The 23,798-nt window shown below is 35.1% G+C and overlaps 2 protein-coding genes across 10 annotated transcripts; one reads left to right on the top strand and one right to left on the bottom strand.

Moving 5' to 3' along the window:
* Positions 1-256: 256 nt before the first annotated feature.
* Sin3A (SIN3 transcription regulator family member A) lies at positions 257-17,820 on the bottom strand. 5 transcript variants are annotated; one of them, XM_033474236.2, is made up of 17 exons: positions 17,680-17,820; positions 13,284-13,576; positions 12,491-12,664; positions 12,075-12,227; positions 11,671-11,987; positions 11,352-11,592; positions 11,013-11,267; positions 10,474-10,890; positions 9,910-10,361; positions 9,039-9,760; positions 8,483-8,854; positions 8,159-8,328; positions 7,876-8,070; positions 7,416-7,694; positions 1,861-2,012; positions 1,567-1,777; positions 257-1,427 (listed from the first exon to the last, which is right to left on the bottom strand). In XM_033474236.2, the coding sequence occupies exons 2-17, from the start codon at positions 13,554-13,556 to the stop codon at positions 1,176-1,178; spliced, it is 4,635 nt and encodes a 1,544-aa protein (XP_033330127.1). In that variant the 5' UTR covers positions 13,557-13,576; positions 17,680-17,820; the 3' UTR covers positions 257-1,175. The 5 variants fall into 5 exon arrangements, with proteins under 5 accessions (XP_033330127.1, XP_033330130.1, XP_033330129.1 ...); XM_033474239.2 differs by having other exon boundaries at positions 7,485-7,694; XM_033474238.2 differs by having other exon boundaries at positions 10,474-10,875.
* A 1,405-nt stretch (positions 17,821-19,225) lies between these two features.
* Positions 19,226-23,671, top strand: LOC117222514 (mitochondrial tRNA-specific 2-thiouridylase 1). Of its 5 annotated transcripts, XM_033474253.2 has the most exons (9): positions 19,226-19,350; positions 20,100-20,272; positions 21,730-21,935; positions 22,017-22,182; positions 22,265-22,449; positions 22,542-22,768; positions 22,881-23,048; positions 23,120-23,347; positions 23,440-23,671. In XM_033474253.2, the coding sequence occupies exons 3-9, from the start codon at positions 21,860-21,862 to the stop codon at positions 23,587-23,589; spliced, it is 1,200 nt and encodes a 399-aa protein (XP_033330144.2). In that variant the 5' UTR covers positions 19,226-19,350; positions 20,100-20,272; positions 21,730-21,859; the 3' UTR covers positions 23,590-23,671. The 5 variants fall into 5 exon arrangements, with proteins under 5 accessions (XP_033330144.2, XP_033330145.2, XP_033330143.2 ...); XM_033474254.2 differs by lacking the exons at positions 19,226-19,350; positions 20,100-20,272 and adding an exon at positions 21,013-21,255; XM_033474252.2 differs by lacking the exons at positions 19,226-19,350; positions 20,100-20,272 and adding an exon at positions 21,013-21,397.
* The last annotated feature ends 127 nt before the right edge of the window (positions 23,672-23,798 follow it).

Genomic DNA, 23,798 nt, shown 5'->3' with positions numbered 1-23,798 from the left:
CTATGTGTATATACGTACATATGCATTCATTTAATAACACATTCATACATACATATGTACAAGTATGTGTCCATACACACAAATTTTATGTATAATACACAATTTTTTTTCCGTGAAGAATGATTTCGATTAGTCCGCGATAAAATAAGAGAAGTAAGTTATTAAAAACTTCTAACGAAAACTGTTTTGTACATACAGTGCTTCGGATAACAATTTCCTCCATTACCAGAAAAGCTGCAAAAACTATTACACTATGTTCCCGTATGGAAAAGACTTCGTAAAATTTTTATTGTTTCAACAAGGTATACAATTTTCAATAAGTTGCTCTGATCCGCGCTTAAACGCATACGATTATCTGTTCAAACTCTCTACTGTTTCGCTATAAATAAAAGTTTCAATTGACAACGGAATCTAATACTTTTAGTAAGAATCTCACAAATGTACAAAAATAAAATATTTGATGAAATAAAACTGAGTGAATCTGCGATCTGCGCTTACGTTCAATAATTACGTTAAGGTAGTATATATCCTGTCTAAATTGTTTAAGATTACATAAAGTATCAAAAGTTTTCTTCTAACTTTACTCTCTTATGTAAAATCCTACTTGAAGTATGCATACCTAATATGATGGTAAATGAGTCGTTGTAGAAAAAAAACGTTACGTCTAATCATCTTATATTACCTGATCACAAGCTTATATCCGATACAACTGGAAATATCACATGTCTATATCGTTCTTAACGTTCAATCCGCGAATTTCATATTTATAACTATAATGAATCTTTGTAAATCTTTATATAAATAGTAATTTAACGAGTCAGCGATATTTCCATTGGCATCGTACCATTATCCGTACCTGTACAATTAAAGAACCGAACGTTATTTTGCCGTAGTCGATTGCAATGAGCGTAACAAAGAACGATGATTCTTTCTCGATCATTTTATTATCTACGGCCGTAATGATCTCTATCAGCAAAACAAGACGTTCTTATAGTGGTTCGTAAACGCGAAACGCGGGCGAAGAATCAGTCTCATTTTTGCCCTCGATTCGCGATTATTTCTCTTATCTAATTATTAACAAAAAAGTTTCCACGAATACGAGATTATCGAAACGAGCTCTCAGTAATAATTATATATTCTCAAAGAATAATAAAGAAATTATAAGGGATGTAAGATTATACACATGGTTCCGTTAGAAGGTCAGGTTGCAAGCGTTCGACTCGATAACGATTGTATTGTCGGTAAGGTGATCTAGTTTGGTCATTGTCTGTGATCACTCGTGTCTTGTGAGGAATTAAATTCTCGTAACGACCCATTAACCAGTCTTGACATAACCGATGCTGTATGTCCGCAACATTTTTAGACGCCCAGGACGCCAACCACTGGTGAAACTTCGAATTTAAGTGTTTCGTCACGGCTGGATGGCACTATTAAAAAAAAAAATACTTGTTAAAAATATCTTCATATGTTAATAAAATTTTAGAAGTCATTGAAGAGCTCAATAAGTTGCACAACTGCCATCCTTTAATTTCAATAATTTCCAGAGAATACAATGATGAAATTTACCTCTCTGGCACGATTGAACGAGTTCTGTTTGTAAAGGAATGCTTCCTTGCTAGCAACATAAAGCATTTGGTAACTATTGGGATTGAATCTGCATTGGGTTTCATCAGAGTTAATAATGTCAGAAGTATCCCCAGAATCTGCTAATCTCAAACCAGTAGGTCGTTTAAGAAGTGCATCTACAGTATCAAGTGCCTTATCTTTGTCTGTTGCTCTGGAACAGAACGTAATGATTAGTGAAAAATATAAAAACAAAGATTAAGGTATATATAAGTGAATATATTCATAAATACTTACTCTGCACCCTTTTCGGGATTGTTAGTGTTAGGTATAGATGCTGACATCATTCTTGCAGCCCTTTTCCTCCACTGTCTTACATTACGATATAGAAATACAGGCTTACGTCCTGCCAAGATTCTGCCTAAAGAACTCCAACCACTTCCATCCATCTACAACAATCGTTTCATGTTACTTTTTCTAAAAGGAAAAATTGTTAAGAAGCAATTACAAATATTAATAACATTATCCGCTGAACTATAATAAAATATAACATTAGTACATATACTTAATGTAAAAATCTTATGGCACAATTTTTTAAAAATTTGTTACAGCATTGTGCAAGTATTTTGTTTTATGCTTTTAAGCATCATTTCGTGTTCCATTTCTGCAAGTAATAAAAATTAATCGAATTTTAAAATGATAAAATCTAGAAGAAATATACAAATAAATTGTATTAATAATATAATTAAGTTTACAAAAACATTTTCCTCTTCTATGTAAAAAATGTCTATGTATTAGTTGGAACAAACTTATAAAAAAATTACAATAAAAAATGGAATCAATATTTATTTATTTTTGATTCTATTATTTTCAATTCTTTTTTAAATGTTACTTGCCATTGTGTGATTTTATTTGCACAATAGCATGTAGTTCGTCACATATACATCAATGAGGTTTCATTGTATAAATAAAGTTTACCAATAATTAATTTGGAATTATATGGATAGGTCAGAAGGAGTTAACATAAAATTGTTATAATTAATACAGGTATTTCTTTGTGTAAAAAAGCAAAAATGTTTAAAACGATAATTCCAAAAAAAAACTGGCTGTCTATTGTTTTTGCTAAATATCGGTATTATGTTAACAAATTGCTACAGCTAACAATAATTACAATATCATAGAAAATTATATTTAACTTTAGTATCAATATCAATAATATTGAACAATAATAAAACAATGCTAGAGTTACATTAATGAATTGAATGCAAAGCACAAGGAAAAATAATTTTGTCGAATACAATTTATGATATTTGTGCACTCTTTTATGACCAATGAATATATGAATATGAAAAGCATAAAAAAGAGAAAAGTATCAACATAATACTTGTTAAACGGTTTAATAATAGTAAGCTGTAGACTTGATTATTTTTCAAGTATAGATGTGTTAGAAAAGAGATATATTACTCTCAATATTTCTCAACGTTCAATAATCAAACAAACGTGGTAAAATATTGAAATAATAATAAGCAGAACAAATCGGAGCTAAATAAGAAAATATCTAAAACCAAAAAAAAAAAAAATCAGATGAGGATAAACATAAAATTTCGACATCTGAATTAAATTCTTATGATCATCAGATATTTTAATGTAACAGTAATAAAAAATATTCTCGGTTCAGTTTCTTGTTGTTTTTCGCAAACAGCACAGGCAAAGCACTGTTATTAATCTTTTTAATAAAAAATGGAGAATCAAAGTAATAAATTTAGTGGTACAAAATGATGTTAGACAATAATGTTTAAAAGCATTGTTCATGTATTTCAATATCTCTCTTCTATACAATATTATTGTTATCTATCATTATATGTATATTTGTTTCATATACAGATTACAGTTACAAAATATATATATATATTTATGTATATATATATATATATGTCTTATATATATATAGAGTTTAAAATTCACTGCGTAAAGTGAAAACGGAGATATGAGCTTATAACAATCACATAAAATCTGTCTGCACATTCGACCTCATAGTGTCTCAGGTGAAACTATATTACAAATTGTCACAGTAAACGTTTAAATCAGATGATCTGTGGCAACAATTACATATATGCATATGTATATCGTTAAATTAATGAAATTCTATGCCACATTATCTAATAAAAACGTATTCAACTGTTTAAACGAACGAAAAATATATATAAATTACACGTACGGTGGTACGTGTGGAACTCTCTCTCTCTCTCTCTCTCTCTCTCTTTGTTTCTATGTATATATATATACATATATATATATACATATGCATATATATATATAGCGCTTAAAATTCCGTAATGCAGAGCTTTGTGAGAAAAATGCATGTTTACATTTTGTACAAAATACGATGGTGTTATTTTTTTCTCAATGGAGGAAACAACATTGCGACACTGTCATCCGAAAATTCACTCTGGTCACAAAAGTATATGTAATATATATACTGTACAAAACACTATAACGAAGAGAAACTAAGAAACGGAGTACCTGTTGCCTAATAAAATATATAAAAACATATATCTCGACGTCAAACAATAAAATTAGCAGGACATTTTATCAATGACTTGTTAAAAAGAACACCTAACACGATTTGTTAAACGTGACATAGGTTTTATTTCTGTTTTAAAAAAAAAAGCACATTTCAAACATGAAATCGACAAGCTCACAAAATCGTCGAGACCTATAGCAAGTAATGAGTGATCGTTTCAATCAAAATTACTTCGACGGCGATACCGAGGCAGACACACCAGCTAACTCTGTAATTATTAACAATTCTTATCACTGAAAATGATTGATATCTCCAAAATAGAACTCCGTACTTCCCTCGAGGGAAGGATATAAAATTACACAAATGAAAATTCATTTAGGAGTACCAAAAAAAGGACCTTCTCGTGCGAAAGCAATTGCATTAAACCGAAACGAGCTGAAACCGTGAAACCTTTGGCAAATATTCGAACTGTCTCCCATAAGATATCGACGTTTTATACTGTTACGTGCCACAAACGAAGCTGTGAATGAAGTGACTCTCTATTTACATGCTACAGTATATAAACTTTGCTTCGCTACTTATTACATTAATATATACACAGCAAAGTGTTATAAGTTATAATACATGATTCACAATGATGTAACAGTTTGAGCCAGGAACACGCTTGATCCACGCCATGATACAGTATTTCCAGTTCTAGTTTGCTACTGTCACATTCGTCAAACCAGTCAACTTGGTCCTGAGAACGTAACAAAAAATATTGCAGTAACTTTTATACTTTATGAGCAATTAATCCAATTCGACCAAAAGTCATCAATGACCATTTCAAGAAATGATCTCAACACCTAAGTTCTATAGAATTTAACACGGTGACTACCATAAGAAAATTATTCGTCCAATGTGATAATAGCTGCACTAATAGATTGAGCAGAGTAATTAGTATAATAAATTCTTGACTTTTTGTATCATTAAATAAGTAATTTTAATTTTATCGAATTTTTGTAACTGCCAAGTTGGTCGCCAACGTGTTAAATGTACTGTTAACATACCCCAATTGGATGATAAAGATCTTATCGGATATTCATGAGAAAGTATGACTTATCCGTTTGAATGTGCTCAAAGTGCATTGAAGTGCAATGTTATGTGCCATGGTAATTATGCATCGTCTTTTCACATTTGTTGTTTCCGACGAGAAATTTTGTTGGACTGAAGAAAGATGAACAACTGTAATGACTGGAACTACTGCATGGACAGAATGTGACGTGGATGTAATATGTGCTCGCTAGTCGATATCCATATTACATTTCCAAAGGCTTCACTAACGATCCGAATATGACAGTGAATAGTAGAATTTTACAAGTTCGTAATGTACACTACCAGACGACCTATGTTTGCGTATCAAAAAACATATGTACAAATTTATATCAAATATTTACATTCCTTTTTAAATTCTATCTCATTTATAAATTCTAGGAATTACGATCTTATCTAGTTATAATTAATAAGTGTGATGAAAATGAAAGAAACATTAAGAATTGACCGATATCAAATGTTACGTTCGTTTAAACTAATGTAATTTTCTTTTTTTTTACAATTCATTATGGCACTACTCGTATGACTTCATTTGTGTATGCCGTGTCCCCTTAACTGCTTCGTTTGTACATTTTTTTCGATCCATGTTACACGTTATTTTGTCACTACTAGTTCACTCCCACAACTACGTCTTTCTAGTTTAGCTTTAGCCTCTGTTCTTCTAATGAAACGCGCGAGGTGTGCAATTACGGAGATAGTACGATAATGGATAGTACGATTAATGTACACATAAAATTTTTCCTTGTTCTCACTTCGTTGACCTGACTAATTTCACTTCACGTCTATCATGTTTTCAACATGAAAGCAAGTCATTTTCAATGAATCTTGAAATCTCTACCTTTGTAAGCTTTAAAAGCTTCTGTGATTCCTTGCGTATCAGGATGAATAAAATTAATTTTTAGAAACATAAATATAAAATAAACAAGAACGTCCTTGGATAACCACGAGATAAATAAATATTAATATTAAGATAAAATTTAAATAGACAAAAATAAAACAAGAAAAAACATAGAACTTTAGTGTTAGTTCAAACATCGTGCGCTCAACCATCGAAATGTATTTTAAATACTTATCGACCCTAAAAGCATATAACAATAATAACACCGAATAAAAGAAAAATATCACCACATCGAAAAGGAAAATCCTGGAGAATGATTACACGGACCAACAAGTCAACTTAGAAGCTGTGCACATCGTACAAAAAAAACGATGAAGCAAAGCAATTACAGAAAATCGACGATCGATACAGCAACAGCGGTAGCATGTTTGTGAATGCTTTTGACAATTTTCAGTATTGGAAATTTGAAAGAATTACTACTCAGATTATCGTTGTCCTATAATAAGTTGATATTTAAAATATAGAAATATAATTTATAACTCGTTATATAACGTCTAATGGTGTAGCAAACACACCAAAAGTGTGAGCGAATATATTATATAGAATAAAAAATGAGGGATTTCGTTTGTGTAGTGCACTATCTTGCGAGAATTTTCACTTAATTTACAGCACCACGTTGGACGCACTGAGATGGAAATCATGTACTTCTCTTATCTCCTTAAATATTACGAAAATAAATATATATGACCTCCGGTTTTTCATTTTCTGCGATTAAAAGAATATTAGTTCATTCTGTTTATATGTATACAAACTTCTGCGATTTCTATGCAACGACAAGTATGTGAACCAGTGCTCTGACCTCATTCGCATAATAAAGCGTTGGTGATAGCAGATCATGACCATATGTAGCTTCCTCGTATTAGCAAACAACCGAGATATATACATATACATATATGTATATATACGTATGTATCTCATATGTATATATATATATATATATATATATATATATATATATATATATATATATATATGATATATGATATATATATATACATATGTACGTATATACACATATATATGTATGCTGCAACATTTTTTGATTTCTAAAATATTCTTCTGTTTTGTTCGTTTGTAAGGAAGTCAACAAAGATTCATTTGAAGACTGATTTTGTGGAATAATAATTGAAGATTCACGAATGCCTCCTTTACGTATCAAATAACGATCACACGAAATAATACAGAGAAGAAAGTTTTGATAAGAAACTTTCGTTCTTTGGAACATTTAGTTGTACACTGAATGGTAACGGTACAACTCCAATCACAGACATCAAAGTACGAATGAACGTAAACTTGAACGTTGGCAATGATTTATGAAAAGGGATGTGGATCCTATACCTTCTTGCTAATGTCAGTGTTCTTGCGCTTTCTGCCCCTCCCCCCCCTTGCTGCCTGGTCGTTACTCACAGGATGATTGGTTGTCGGCTCATTGTCTGTTAAGGTGGGGGTGTCTTTCGGACTAGTCTGACCAGCTGGAGCAGAAAACCTCTCAACATACGTAGACCATTTTTCAGATACTGTAACTCCTTCCCTTTCTCTTTCCCTACAACTGTTGTCCATCGCCTCATCACCTTCCGTATCCAATAATTCCATTGTCATTTTGCAGTTCTTTTTATACTGTAACAAGGAAAATTTATATTTTCGCAACATCCATTACCTGCATAGTAAAACTCTTTCAAAATTTTATTCACATCCAATGCATGCTTCTAAATTGCGGATAGGCAGTCAAAAAAATGTCTTTTTATTGAAAAACTAGGCTTAGCATTTAATAGAAATTGTATTAATTTTATATACTTACTATATATATTTTAAAACAATTCTCATCTGCCATGGCTTTCTCAGCTTTACGTTGATACGCCATTTCTGCACCAAGTCTCATGTATGCGGTAGCGCATAAACCACCCGCACCATTGCTTTCTTTTGGTTGTCTTTGTTCTCGTTGAAACAATTCCATACATTGTTGGCATATAGGATCCGAAACCAAATGCTGTAACTAAACATTTCACAGTTTCGTTTGAAGATTAGCGTCCTCCAAGCAATATACTTCTACATATTCAAAAATACGAAAGATGTATACTCACTTGTCTCACAGCATATGTTACAACTTTGTCTAACGTGAAGGCAATATACGCGTGGATTCCAAACATTTCCCGCAAGGTATCCTCGTAAGCGGTGCTCTCCATGTTACCGTCTAGGACATTTTTAACCATATCCAAAAATGCAGGATAGTAATCCTCGATTTCAATTTCGTCTGTATCAAATATATTACATTAGTTTATAATTAAATGCATCAAATATATTACAAGGGACCCCTCCCCCCTACATGGTGGAAATAAAAATAGTAGTCCTATTACATAGGATCCTAAACTATACTTTTGCACATGAAGAACCAATGTATCACTTACTTTTGGGTTTTAATCTTAAAGCAACAGCTGTACTCTCCTTCCGTTGCTGTTTGTACCGCGACTCCTCTTCAGCAAGTGCGACAGCCCTCTCGTACATCTTTGTTAATCTTTCACAGAGGATATGATGTAACCTCAAGAAGAGGTACCAATTGTTACTACCCATGAAGAGTGTGTACGCTTCCTCGGGATCATTCGACAAGGCATGGATGGGTAATTTAATGTCTGGTTCGGTTTTAATCGACGTGGAAGACGGAATTGGAGACACTGGCGCCTTATTCCTATTCGCTTGGAGCCCACCACCCAACGGCGAAGTATTCATTGTCACTGATTGAGAATTACTACACGCTGCCACATTCAAGTCTTCTTTTTCATCTGTTGAAATCATATGAATCGTATGGCATCATTTTATCAAATACATTTTCTTAACGCTAGAAGCGCCGACAATCAAAATGTCTAATTTAGTAGCATTAAAAAAGAATATGAAATTTTGATCTGTCCAACAGATGTACATACTTTAAAAAAAGGAACACAGAACAAATTAAAGAACTTTACTTACCGTCTTCGTCTCTCTCATCGTCGCTGAGTTCTTGACGTGGATGAAAGAAAAGATCAGGTATAAAATGCTTCAATAAAAGCTTTATTCGTTGCTTGTCCTCTTTGTGGATGGCCGTCTGACGCTTTACGTGATGAATTAGAAGATTAGCTGCATCATCCAAAACAGATTTGTCCTTATAGGGTAGCACAAGATGTGGACCGCTATTATTTTGCCCGTCTCCGGCGCCATCGTCCACTTGTTCGTGTCTCTCGTCATACAATGTCTCGATCTCATTAAATAAACTTTTAGATCTTAACGCCTTTACGTCGCTTTGTTTGAAGTTGATGCCCTGATGGTCCAGGGATTTCAAATAGTATTTCTCGTTCTGTTCTCTCCAGATTTTGTTGAAACCTTTTTGAGCCTCCCGCCATTCTTCTTCTTTACTTTTTAATCGTCGGAGAACCACAGGTACCGCCACCACGGGATTCCTCTTAAGGCCTTCTATGATATCGGCAGCCTTGTCGCCGTATATCCTCTTCAAGGCTCTTTGATGAATCGTAGGAGAACAACCACCGAGACAATCGTCGAGCTTGAACTTCTGCAGCTCTTCCTGGCTCATTCTACTCATTTTCTTGTGAACACCTTCGAGTACCCTGATCGTGGACGCATTTGTTTCTATTACACCATCCAGCTCGAATCTTTCATCCTCACAACGGTAGATAAATTCCTCGTATTGAGTTTTCCTATATTAATTTCAATAAAGAATTATGTAAAATACGTATTCACCATAGATACAAGTAAACACAAGGTGTTCACGCATTTATTGGTCATTGAAAAATGGACTTTATTAGAAAAGTGTGAACACCCTGTACATGACAACAGAAATACAAACCTCGATGTTACAAATGTACTGTCTTCGGACCAAGTCGGAAACGACACCCATGTGTCGTTGAGAACCTCTTTACACAACTGCGTTCTGCCTGTACACTTTGGTTGAACGTAAGACTTTGGTAACGCGCAATACGACGCTCCTAGACGTTTACATGCCGCATAGTCGATCTCCATGGCGAGATCACCTTGAGGACGGTCTTGATGACTTCTTACGACGTTATTTGGTAACGCTTCAACGTTCATGTTGCTGGACGCGTTGGTTGTAGTGGCAGTCGAAGACTCGGGCAAATGTCCCAGAAAATCTTTGAACCACCGTAACAGTTCAGGAAAGCGACCAAGAAAAGGTGTTACCAGCTGCACTAATTCAGATTTGGAAACTATTTCTTGGTTGAATAGGACCAGGCATCTCAGAAAATTGTCATATACTTCTTGAGACCTTAACGCTTTCCGAACCTAGAAAGTACATTCAAATGCATACAGAAATATTAATGACATGACCTTGAAGTAATTTTTGACACCCACAATTAAAATTAAGTACGAATACTTGCAAATAGAGATTACCAACCTTATCGAAGAACGCATAGTCGTTCAAACTGCCATATTTGCCAGCCTCTGCTATGGTAACGCATTCGCGAATGGAGGACACTTTGTGTTTCTTCAATGGTGGTGGGCCATGCTGTATGTGGTGAGAATTGCCGGCTGTTACAGAAGGCAAGAATGACGGACTCCTCTTTAACTGTCCCGTGTTGTGCACGAATTTCTGCACACTGTTGATGTCCCGCACGCCAGACCTGTCCCGTTCTCGTTCACGATCTCTGTGGTCGCGACTTTCACGTTCCACTGTGCCAGTGCCGCTGGACTCCCGAAGTTCCCGAGATATGTTTCCCGAATTGTTGTAGGGTACCTTAGGTCCCATAGGCTTCTTCACGATTGTAGTATGATCGTTAACAGTAGCAGTCTTGTTACTCTGAAACATAACAGACTAATACCAATCAGAGTTCGCCGGTATAAAGACAAGATTCGGGGAGATGTTGATCACAGCATGGACGCATCAGATTTCTGATTTGTCCTTGCTGTGAGCATTGCATGTTCTGTGTCACTCACCAGTGAGCTCTGTTGATTGGTGGCGTCCGGTAAAAACTGTCCAAACTCGGCAAGCAAGTCATCTTGGTTCTCGAACAGTTTGGCAACTTGACTGTAAACCTCTGCTTCCGTTAAGTGTTTCGCACTACCTGTCCCACCGGACCCACTCGTGCCACCCAAGTGCCCAGCCTCTTTTAAATTACGTTGCTCTTTCTGGTAGGTGTGTAAAATTTCTAGAAACCGTTTGTATTTATCCGGTTGGCCTTGGAAACGATTCTAAGATTTCAACAAAAAATGTTCAAAATGAAAAAATGTTTCACATATTGTAGCATTGCTTTATTCTTTTGACTGGATGCAAACCTTGATTTTGTTAACATAATTGATTGCATGGTTGAATTCAACTGGCTGGCTTTGTTGTGTCTGCCCACTAGTGGCTATACCATCCTGGGCCTGACTCAATGCTTGGCTCACAGCCTGAGCTTGTGCTGCACTAACATGTGAATTGTTGTACGTCTGCACCGGTGGTGGTGATGGTGCATGCACTGTTAAACTGCTGTTGGAATTGTTATTTAAGATGTGAGATTGGTGTATATTCCCAGACCTAGTTTAAGGAAAAATCGCTTATTAATTTTTTGGATGATACACCAGTAAAACGAGTCACAAAATATCAATAGTTTACCCGTGCATTATTTGTAAAACGGGGGGAGCTTTTGCTGGTTGTGTCGGTGGACTCGCTATTGGAGGCGAACCAACATTGACAGTGCAATGTTGCGACAGGGTAGGTGTGGGACTCGGCATACTGACGGATACTTGAAAAGCGTATCCTTGCTCATTTGCTTGCACCTCTATTTTGTATCCAGGTGGAAGAAATGTGTTGAAACCAACGATAAGCTCGGGGTGTCCTTTGAATAAATTACTCACTCGTGTTATAACTCCTGGAGTGTCTATACTCTGCGACTTAAATTCTTTCATAATATCTAAGAAGTCATTATACACCTACAATCAAGGAAACAATATAGTTAGTGAAACTGATGAAGTTTCTGAAGGCAGGAAACGTTACTGTTAGTATCATCTGAAATATACCTGTGGCTGATCATTAAATTTGTACTTGACTTGATCTAAGTAAGACAATGCATCCTCTACTTTTAATCTCTGAAACTGTTGGGACCCACTACCACCACCTAGACTAGAGCCCGGCGGCGTAGAAGTTAGTGACATTACATTGCCAGAGTGGACCTACAAACGGAATAATAACATTTCTATGAGATTCCGTTTACAGAAAACTCAAAAAACGTTATACAGTGACTGGAATAATATGTGGGATAAAGATAATTATTTGAACAGCAGACCCTATCATTATTCCAATTACTGTACGCAGAGCTTTAGATACTAGATTCATGAATATATCTTTACATGTGTAATCAGAAAGGTACCAGGAGATTTGAAAATTTTCATTATTCATAAATTGTTATCATATCACATGTTACTTAAATATGAACCTTGTGCCTTATTGTTGGTTGTTGCTGGCTGTGAACTTGACTTTGTGTTCCTGGTGCAGGTTGTTGAGAACCCATACTATGGTTACTCCCACCACCTATCCCACTATGCAACCCTCCACCAGTATTTACATTGCTACTGCTACACGTAGTACTAAGTCCTGCAGATCCACTTCCCTGGAAAAAACATACACAACAATTGCAAAAATATATTCGCGACATGGACAAAGCATTATCGGATCATTAAAACAAAGCTGAACACACGAAATTGACCATAATTTTACAACACAAAACAACGTAACGGGTAGCGCGTTAGTAAGATACTGTATCACGAACAACAATTTCAAAACTTGTATGTATGTGTGTGTGTGTATGTTTAAACAAACTCGGATCAAACGACGGGAATTACGTTACGAAACCAAATCTACTAACGCGCCAATTACAAAAGCATACCGTGCGGACATTTAATTCGACGGTTCGCTTTTAAGCGGATTAATTTCATTCGCCGCAACATCGGGTTCTCTATATTTGTATTCCGCGAAGAACAATTATATGGAGATAATAAAAAAAAATATAAAAATTAACCCTCTCCTTACGAAAGGTAACAATAGTCGTCTCTCAGCTTGTAGAGCTTAAGTGCTCGCTGTATGCTGATTATAGTTCCGATCAAAATTTTATATTCATCAACAACTAAGGAAAGGGTTAAAAATACAGGAAAAAAAATTTAGAAAAATGAATATAAAAGATATCAGTCATTACTTTAGTGATAGTCGTCGGTATAATAAGGGTAACGCACCTTAATGGGGGACGGAGCCGCGGTGGGCACAACAATTGCTCCAGTGTATTGCTGTTGAGCTTGGGCACTTCCGAATTGTATACTTCCCGGCATTTCTTTCGAAGTAACTGATCGAACTGCTTGGCCAGGTACAACAACGCCTATTCCACTGCTTGAATGATACTCCAAACCACCTCCTCCGCCACCTAAGCCACTTCCTGCACTCACTGACGAGTGCTTTAATGTTGCTGCTGCTGGTGATGCTACCTCGTCCAGCCCGCGAACGCGTTTCATTGCAGATCACATTGGAAATGCTACAAATCGAGAGATAGTGGTCCTGTAAACGCACATTTTTACCTTATATTCGCGGATGTACCCCCCGGGGTCATTATTGGAAATAAATCAGTCTTGCACCTGCAGGCGCATATTGTACATGCTTAAAATGAAGTATTAGGCACTATAAGTATCCATACACAATATTTTATAAAAAAAAATAACTTAATACAGAAATTAGAATTAAGTTAGATCTATGCATGATAATATTGGTAAAAGTAGATGAAAATACGATTGGTGTTTCCTAATATTTGAATTTGAATATTGTAGAGGTATTTGAATTTGAATTCGGAGGAGAATTAATACTAAAGTATGTTAAAGGGAAACTTTTTAGTATGACACTCTTTAAATAGTAATTGGAAGCGTTTTAATAAACGATAAGATTAATATTTAAAGCTCATTACCTACTTCCGGTGACTCGAAAAATATTGCTGGAATAAAATTACGTTTAAATACTTTCGCCTCCGTGTTCTTATATGAGAACAAATTTTTCAGCATTTTTACAATGTCGTTGTTTCAAGGAAAGTTGGAAGTGTTGAATTTTATAAAAATAAAATAGTGAAAGGTCGGTCTTTTGACTAAAATAATCGTCTGCTACGATGCCGTAAGCTGCGCGATATCGTTGTAGGTATGTTTGGCGCGCCACAGGCAAACGGAAGAGCTCGTGCAGCTTCGAAAGTGTTCGGTATTGTTTCATTTACGGCGATAAAGTGACGCGACGCATCCGCACCACATGAGCCAATGCACACGCAAACGAACCTTTGCGCAGTCCGGAATTATGGCCCCGAAATTGAATCGGATTCCATTATAGAAATCGACATTAATTTGAAGAATCGTTCTCAACGTTCGAATTTGCCGCGCTTCGTATGACAGAAGCCGGACGAAACCGAAGCACCGCGAGCACTTTCCCGTAACTTCGTGCGTAGAAGAAACTTCTCGTCCGTAGATACGTAAAAGTCATCAGAAAATCGACCATAAGGTGAAAACTTATCATTTTTCTCGTGAACGAACACCAACCCATTACGCATTACGTTTCTTTTACTTAGATTTCGTTCGATTTACGATTGTTGAATGTGTTTAAAATACACGCAATTAATTCTCCGCATTTGTACATTTTATCCGATTAAAAATACATTATTTTCTATCGAACTCACATTCGAAAGGTGCAAAAGTATTCGATCAAATTTTCACGCTCGATTTTCAAGTTAAAAATAATTGAATTACTCATACCTGCAGCTGCTATATATATTGCATAATATTAAATCGTTATTGTACACGTGGTTGTATTTTCGAATTAATATAGATGTAAAATCTTGCTGTACGAAATAAATTGTACGAGAAACTCAAAAGAATTCTTGTCGAACTAGGATTCAATGATCTTTACGTGATATAACCTCACATCAAAGATGCTCCATTCTGTATGGAAGTATAATTGTACAAAAAAGTGGAGAAAAATCAAAATTCTTCTGGGAAAATAAAGAATAGTTAGTAGAACGTTATACATACATAGAATAAGAATATTTTTGTTCCTGTGATTAGTCATTATTCTTGTACATTTTTACTTTGCCATGTTGTCGCATGCATCCATTTGTATATTTCATATTTGAGTCATTATGCAATAAAATAAAATGAATTATAAAGCACATGTAATTGAATGTAATGTATATTACAGGTACATTTTAAATAGGAATGAATTTTTTAGCATATTATCTACCAATAAATTGATTTTACTTGTATATACATTTGATTGATGTTGTAGATCATTTATATCATTAGGAAAATCAGTTCATTTTATCTATACAAATAAATGTAATTTTGACTGGAATATAATCCAGTCATATTCATATTTGTACTTGAATATTGTTTGACATCCTGAAGTAACATTAAATGATATTCCGAGCATAAGAAATTATTCTTTTCAACTTTCATACGTACACAGTAATGTTTAATATTTTAAAATGATATTAAAGAAGTTTTCTTATGTATATATATATACAACGGAAAGTATTGCTAAAGCATCTAATCTAGAGGATGTAAAATTATAAGAGATAAAAATCATACTATTAGAAAATTACAGAGTAAAATATGAGCTTTATATAAAAATAATTATAGCCTATTGCTTCTGTAGCTATATAATATGTATTCATATAATAGTTTATAATGACCTTGCACTGACATAGTGTTACTGGCTTACGAAGAAAAATATATAACAGATAATTAATAGATATGTAGGTGAAGACAAAATGTTGGATTCTTGTATTGTGGAGTATTTAGAATAGTCCTGTGCCGTTACTTCCTAAGAAATGTATCTTACTTCTAATGTATCTTATCTTCTCCATATAGAAATAAATAATGATAACATTCAAAGAATGTTTTGAAAAAACAAAGCACCGGTTCGGAGGAATATTAGATAAGTGCAAAAGTTATTATAAAGTTTCTGACGCATCTTGTGATCGTTATTGTTTCCTGAAAGCAGTAGACGATCTTGTTCAAATATTGTATTCTCTCAGTAATGAGAAAATTAGATTTTATGTATTGGCTAGCTCGAACGTACCACTTTACTGTAAAAGAAAATTGAAAATACATGTGATTATAATGTACGAATTCTACAAATCGACAAATACAATGAATATTGTAAGGAACACTTGTAAAATATTTGCAAAGGTTTCTGTATAGGTCGCAACCCTTAAAAGATGGCTTTTAAATGAAAAAAGTCTTAATGTTTTGAGCGCTTAAAAATCCAGGTCTAGGCTTTACGTCAGAACGTATTAAGCCACACTTTTCATTTAAAACAGCAGTTACGTATTGAACATTGTTACTTTCAAAATTAACTGATATTGACTTTTCATATTTTCCCCTTATTATTAGACTGTGAATTTTTTGAATTTATGATAAAAATGAATAGGTGAAACATAAAATAGTGAAAAGTTTCTAAGAAACTATGAATATTGATATACTGATTTCAACTCATTAAAGTTATTAAAGAAAGGAAAAGAATTATACGCGTGCCCTATGTCTTGCAATTGATGCAGACAATTTCTGTTTTGCACAAAGATCTGTAATCTACTTATTATATTAAAAGTAAATAAATGAGATATAATCGTTTTCATTGTCGTAAAGAGCAGAACATTAGTAAACATGTAAAATATCGTGTCTTCAAAAAAGTGACTTTGGCTCTGAGACCTAAGGCAGTACTTATTGAATAAAAAGTAACAGTGGTCTCCAACTAGCACCAGAACAAAAATGTCTGAAAATCAATAGCTGTTGTATAATAGATTAAATAAATAATTTTTTCGTAGTGAACACCCATGAAAACATGAGCACTCGGCTAACAGAAAAAGTTACATCAAGCCTTCAGATCCAAATATATTAAGTCCTACTCAAGGGAATCTGTACTGATGAACAAACACGAGTATACACCTATTAATACCGAATAACTATACTCAAATCGGACCAAGCAATTCGAGTTTCTTCGAGATGTTAGAAGAATTCGACTAGTTTGCTAGGCAATATGTAAAAAGGTTTTCGCAAAAATTGCAATTAGTTGAACTGACAAAAAACCAATCTTTTAATTACGTTTTTAAACATTTTTATCTGAGCCTAGTCACAAACGCTACAGGATAGTGAAAATCACCATTTTTTACCACTTTTGAGAGATAACTGAGGATTTTGATATTTTTCAATGCCTGTAGCATCTTCTTGCATCAAACAATTTCAATGAAATTTTCAGCATGTATGTAAGTTAATAAGATCTATAAAAAGCATTGTCTCAATTTTCATTCTCAGCTCAGACAAAAAAGTTTGAAAGCATAAGTTTTCCATTATTCCTTGTCACTCCAAACAATTGTAATTTTCGCGAAAATTTCGGTCACACGTTAACTAGTGAACTAGACCTTCTAAAGTTTGGAAAAACGTCCATGTGGTTTGATCGAATTTGAAGAAAGTAACCCTGTTTTAAAAGGTGTATACTCACTTTTGTTGATCACTGTATATTAAGCCCTATTCAAGAGAATCTATATTGGTCTGGTTGATCAAAGGAAATAGATATTTGTATGCAGCAGCCTAGTGCAAGATGTGTACATACCAATTTCCATCTGAAAAGAAGTTGAACGTCCTTGCACCAGGGTGATATCGAGAGAAGAGGTGTCCAGGAGCAAGTGGTCGAGGTGAAATGGTGAATCGCCGATGAAAGTTGTGCCCTTCGGTGGAGGAGATAGGTCGGTCGTCGGGATTTGTTTCTTGGTAAAATTTGGATCGCGGTGTCGGGCCTCGCGAGGGGATTTTGCTGGGGCAGAGGGACGAAATAGAGCCGGTAAAGCCAGCTGCACGGACGCGCACCGTCCGTCCCGTGAAGTCGTCGAAGCGAGGTTTGTCAGTGTTGCACGTTTCCAAACACTTCCCGGCCCTCGACGTTACGCAATATTCCACGTAAATACATAACACATTTTCCCGTGAGCTCCAGTGAAAATAATCGTCCTGCCGTGTTCCTTTTACGAAGGAACCACCTCGAGGTACACCTCTCGGCACTCGCACCACCTCGCCCGCTCTAAATCGGTCCTATTTCTCGGCGGGTCCGAACTGACTTTCTGCACAAAAGCTTCGGCTCCGTTGTTTTTTCACGACCAAAAAATCTTAGAAGCCTTAACGGGCCGGTCGGCCTCTGCTCGCGACAGGAATTCACTATGCTCTCTCTTCCCCGGGTCTTGTTCTCAGTACCGTCGAAATCTCGTCGTGTGTGTAAACAAACTTAATAAAATGCACATTTTCGCGAGTATCTCGAATGGATTACCGCACTTTTTCCAACGGGAAAAAAGGTAAATGCAAAAGACATACTCGCACTCTCGAGGTACAAGGCAAACTATTGGATTTTGTATGGCAAACAAGGAACTGACTGGTCGTATAGCGGGATGAGGAAGGTGGAGGGGATCAAGCAGGACCGTATTCATCCGCTAAGCGTCTCTGTTACCAACCACTCGGGTACCTCCTGCAAAGCATATACGTGACACGCATTGGCCCTCGCCGTAGAGAGACTTCTCTCTTTCAGAACTTTCATTAATTCTGCATCGATTATTCTACGGTATCTTTTTGCCACGGGTCTTGTCTTCGGCACGGACACTACAACCGCCACGAACCAAGCTCACGATGCCCGGAATCACTCGGAATGGAATCGCTACGGCGGAATCGTTCGTAAACGTATTAACATGACAATTACGCACGCGTGAGTTTGTCCGGAATCGTATTTTTCTATACCGCCTGTCGCTCGAACCACGCTCTCCGGACGATATCGCTGACAACTCTTTTCCGCGTTACGATTTTGAAAAGCGACCAACATCCACTCGTGTCTATTTATTTATTTCACCATTGTTCTCCTCTCTTTCTGTCTTACACACGCGTTATCGTAATAACTCGAGCTCGTTACGCGATCGGGGGAACATTCTGAAAAATTCACTCGTCACAATAAAAAGTTTCTGTCTATCGATACAAATAGCACACAGTCTTGAATAACACGACGTCAAACTTTCATTCGAGTAATTTCGCACCTCGCGTTTAATAGTACATTATACATTACACTGATGAATAACTATGAAGCCACACACAACCCGAGATTTCTGCTCCGCTGGTACACTATCCGTAGTTCTCACAGCATATGGAATTTTAATTACGCCATAGTAGACGGCGATTTGACACGGGCCGAGCGAGATGCGTGTATGTATGTGCAAACTTGAATAACAGCGCGAAACATTTTCTGCGAACGGTACGAAACGGAAAAAGTTAGAAAAAGCGACACACGGGAGCCAGTCAGCATGATGCACAGAAAATCGTGTGTAATACTATTTCGGCGGGTCGTTTTACCGAAACGGATCCCATTTCTTTGGCTTCGAATCGGTTTCGGTGGTTTTCACTCGTGAAAAGTCTCTATGCCGCGGGAAATCACGCGAGGAAACTAGTCTCCAGACATCTTCCGATGAAAGTCGCATCGCGTCGATGAAATTGAAGAATCGCGTGACACCTAATCGGTTGGCTGTTGGTACAGCCCTGGAAATTGTGGCGGCTTCGCCGCCAAGTGGCGCGCGCAGTCCACGAAATATCCAAGCGTTTCCCCGCGGCCGACATGTTCGCGCGGCCAACAGCTGTTCCGAAAGGCGAGCGAACTCCCCATCGTAATCTGGGTCATGGAAACTGCGCAAAATGGGTTGCACTTGCACCAAAAACGCGCATTTCTTCAAAAACCGGAGGATCGCCTTCGGAATTTCGTCTAATCCTATGAACGGAACTAGCACGCGATACGTTGCTCTGCACACTATAAATTGCCATTCGAAATATGCAACCTCCTGCGAGCAGCCGTTGCATATCTGTCAACGTGCTTGACTGGTTCCCGAGCAGAGAGCCGCGCGTCGATTGGCCGAGGATTTTCGGGCATCGACCTACGCGCGAGGCTCGAAACTGGCACTGCGACCATTCCTGAAATTTTTATCCATTCGAATATTTGCATTTTAATCGTAGAATTCATAAGTTTATCTGTACCATAAAGAAATACATAGAATTTAGTGCATTTCAAGTAAAACAACGTCGGAGGTATGAAATGAAAGATTATTAGGAGTCGAGGGACAAAGAATAGAAACGATGAGGCAAATAAGAGAAGAGGATTGAAATATCTTACAAAACACCAAAGAAAGGTACAAATAATAATAATGATAATAACAATAATAATATTTAGATAATAGATGCCAAGAACAGTAGGTCGGGGTTAGGCATAAGACAAAATCATCTAAACAGATGTAACCGGAAATCATCTTAAGCTGAAAGGCAAGGATCATAAAAAAATAATAAAAAATAATAGTGCACTGCACGTGCATGGATACGATGGATGCGTTACAAACAGCAATCTAAGAAGATTGGATTGCTTTGTCTTAAACATAAATAAAGATTTAGTCATTAAAATTAATACTAGATTCAGTAAGGCTTGAACTTGAGTATATTTAAGTATTATGTATACAATAGTAGAATACATGAATTTTATACATCATGAATAGAACTTATATCATTTATTAATTCTCAATCAAATTCTCATAACACTTAGATTCATCATTTTTTTTTTACACAGGCTATAAATTTACGAAAAAGTCTACCACATTTCTTTATTAATTAGCTAGCAGTGTGCACAGTTTATATTTGATTATACATATAATTGCAAAATGTAAAATGCTTAAATACTTAAATACATCATTTTTAAATATAATTATAAGATAGTCACAGCACACAACTAATATAAAAGTACTACAGTGAAACTTTATCTGAAATATAATATTTTAATAGAGTGAAATCGAAAGTGGTTGGATTATCTTAAGCTCTCGTTAGATATTCAAACATTGAATTATTCGAGTAGTCCCAGATTCAATATGTATGGTACATATGTATATGCATAGAAAGCTTGCATACACGCTACATTTCGTCAAATATACCTTGTTTCTTTATCAAAGAACGTATTTAATGTTTTTTTCATAATATTTTCTATATAGGATTTCCTATCAAAGTTTTATTTCATTTCCGTTGTAATGTGTGATGCTAGTGCAGTATATTCGCTGCACACGTGAAACATAATCGGTATCTATGAAATGCGTATGTAAATATACATACACAACACCACGTGATCGATCTGGTATTTTCTTTCAACCTTTACAATATCCCTAAATTTATAAATTCTTCTGGAAATGCTATTGTTATGATTGTGTTCGTGTAAGAATCAATACGCACGCAATTAAGGTTAACACGATGTCGAGCACACCATGAATTCGAATATTGTGAGAATCTTGAAACATGATCTCATTTTAGCAGAATATATGTGTACAATCACGTTGGTCGATCAAAACCACGTTTAAATATTATTATTTGTAACAAAAAATTTTAAGAATAGAAAAATTTACAATTCTTGTATTTTAATAGCATGCAAATAAAAATAAAGTTATTCAGAGTACATGATAGTTTCTTTATTTAACTAAAAAAAACAAGATGCAATTGTATTCTTATAGTCGTAAATGTACATTTTAGTACATTCTATATAATAATGTAATAAATCTTAGTTTTGTGATATACTGACTTACATATGTATATGTTATATGCATTTATTTAATAGGTTTATTAAGGCAATTGTTGAAGTAATTAACCAGAAAGAAGATGCACACATAGGAAATATTGTACTGAAATAGACTTTATGGAATAAAAATTGATTATTGTAAAATATTAGAAAAACTACCAGTCTCAGAATGTTTAAAAAAGTGGTTGTGGGTATATCTGGTGGAGTTGATAGTGCTGTAGCAGCATTTATGTTAAAAGATAAAGGTATATAAAGAATACTGTAAGGTCTTACATTACACATTGATTAATAATATTTTAAAAGTATTAATCATAAAATTCTCTAAGGATTCAATGTTACTGGAGTGTTCATGAAAAATTGGGATGTTACCGAAGAAAAGGGAAGGTGTACAACAGAAGAAGACTATGAACACGCGCAATGGGTGTGTGATAAATTAAAAATACCTCTTATACAAGTCAACTTTGTAAAAGAATATTGGAACAATGTCTTCAGGTAACTTTTTTATCGTTGAAGTCTTAATCTTTATTTATATTTTTTCAGATATTAATCTTTTATCCCTTCTGTTATTAAATAGTTACTTAATAGAACAGTATCAAAATGGTTTTACTCCTAACCCAGATATCTTGTGCAACAAATATATTAAATTCGATAAATTTTTCCACTTTGCACGCACCGAGCTTCAAGCTGATGCTATTGCAACTGGACATTATGTCAGAACTAGTTTTGGACCTCATCTTGAGAATTTTAAGCCAGATAGAAGTATATATTCCTCTTATATGGATATTTATATTATTTGAATATAATACAATTTATAACTTCTTTGATATACTGCAACATTTAATATCTTTTAGATGTTCAGTTATTAAAAGCAGAAGATGAAAGAAAGGATCAAACACTTTTTCTCAGCCAGATATCTCAAGTACCATTACGATACTCTATGTTCCCCCTTGGAAATTACTTGAAAAGTAATGTTAAACAAATTGCAAAAGAAATTGGACTGGAGTTAGTTGCTAACAAGAAAGAAAGTATGGGTATATGTTTTGTGGGAAAACGAAATTTTCAAGACTTTATATCCGAGGTACATAATGATTTCAGCTATGTATTAATATACACTTCTATCATGCAATATTGTTGAAGGAGAAAAAACTTCATTATTTCATTGTAGCATTGAAGTAATCCTATATTTATAGTATATACCAGACAAACCTGGAGATTTTATAGACATAGAGACTGGACGTGTGATTGGAAAACACATGGGTCTTCATCATTGGACTATTGGACAAAGAACGAAAATTCAATGTGGTTCAGAGGCGGTCTTTGTACATAAAAAGAATGTAGCGACTAATGCTATATTTGTGGTACGTAAAAGTAATTTAAAATTCGAAATGGAAATTAAATAGAATTACAATGATTAATCGATGTTTCTTAGGTACAAGGGACAAATCATCCAGCATTGTATTCAGATCTAATCAGGACTGAAGTTCCTCACTGGATATCCGAAGAACCAGAGGAGCTGAATGGTGACTTTAACATATTAAATTGCGACTTTCGTTTTCAACATAAACATTCTATGGTACCCTGTAGAGTTCACAAGATCTCAACCAATGAACTAATAATTAAACTTAGTCAGCCTTTGAGAGCCATTACAGAGGGACAGGTATTTTTCGTTTTATACGTTAATTTAAAAAAAGAAATCGGGATTAAATAATATTTACCATTTCTCGTACGAATTTTTCATTATGATTTCAGTTTGCAATTTTATATAATGGAGAGGAGTGTCTAGGCAGTGCCCCAATTAAGTACCCTGGTGCATCATATTACGCTCTTGGCCGAAAATTGATAGAGGAACATTGGGAATGCTCTAATGGGAAAAAAAAGATTTCACAAGTTGTTGTATAGTATTGTAAAGTGTTGCATTGTAAAATACGATTTGCTTCCATCTTTGTTTGTAACATAAAAATAAAGTACCGATAAAAGCGCAGCCTAAATTAATGTTTTACCTTATGTAATCCTCTAAATCATCTTCTAAAAAAAAAAAACAGTTGATTATCAATAACTTGAAATTAGAACTATACGAATATTATTTCTTGCTGTAAAACATGTAGACG

This window comes from Megalopta genalis, chromosome 4, assembly GCF_051020955.1.
Source record: "Megalopta genalis isolate 19385.01 chromosome 4, iyMegGena1_principal, whole genome shotgun sequence".
Lineage (NCBI taxonomy): Eukaryota > Metazoa > Arthropoda > Insecta > Hymenoptera > Halictidae > Megalopta > Megalopta genalis.
The sequence above is the reverse complement of the archived record's forward strand: the minus strand, read 5'-3'. Positions and strand labels throughout refer to the sequence as shown.

What these genes read in the sequence shown, in the direction of transcription:
- Sin3A (XM_033474236.2), bottom strand. Translation starts at nt 13,556, where the DNA reads ATGAAACGCGTTCGCGGGCTGGACGAGGTAGCATCACCAGCAGCAGCA. An exon ending in ACTATGCGTTCTTCGATAAG is followed by an intron (nt 10,362 to 10,473) that starts GTTGGTAATCTC and finishes TGTACTTTCTAG; the next exon opens with GTTCGGAAAGCGTTAAGGTC. An exon ending in TTTAAGATTAAAACCCAAAA is followed by an intron (nt 8,329 to 8,482) that starts GTAAGTGATACA and finishes TATTTGATACAG; the next exon opens with ACGAAATTGAAATCGAGGAT.
- LOC117222514 (XM_033474253.2), top strand. Translation starts at nt 21,860, where the DNA reads ATGTTTAAAAAAGTGGTTGTGGGTATATCTGGTGGAGTTGATAGTGCT. An exon ending in TATTGGAACAATGTCTTCAG is followed by an intron (nt 22,183 to 22,264) that starts GTAACTTTTTTA and finishes GTTATTAAATAG; the next exon opens with TTACTTAATAGAACAGTATC. An exon ending in GAATTTTAAGCCAGATAGAA is followed by an intron (nt 22,450 to 22,541) that starts GTATATATTCCT and finishes AATATCTTTTAG; the next exon opens with ATGTTCAGTTATTAAAAGCA.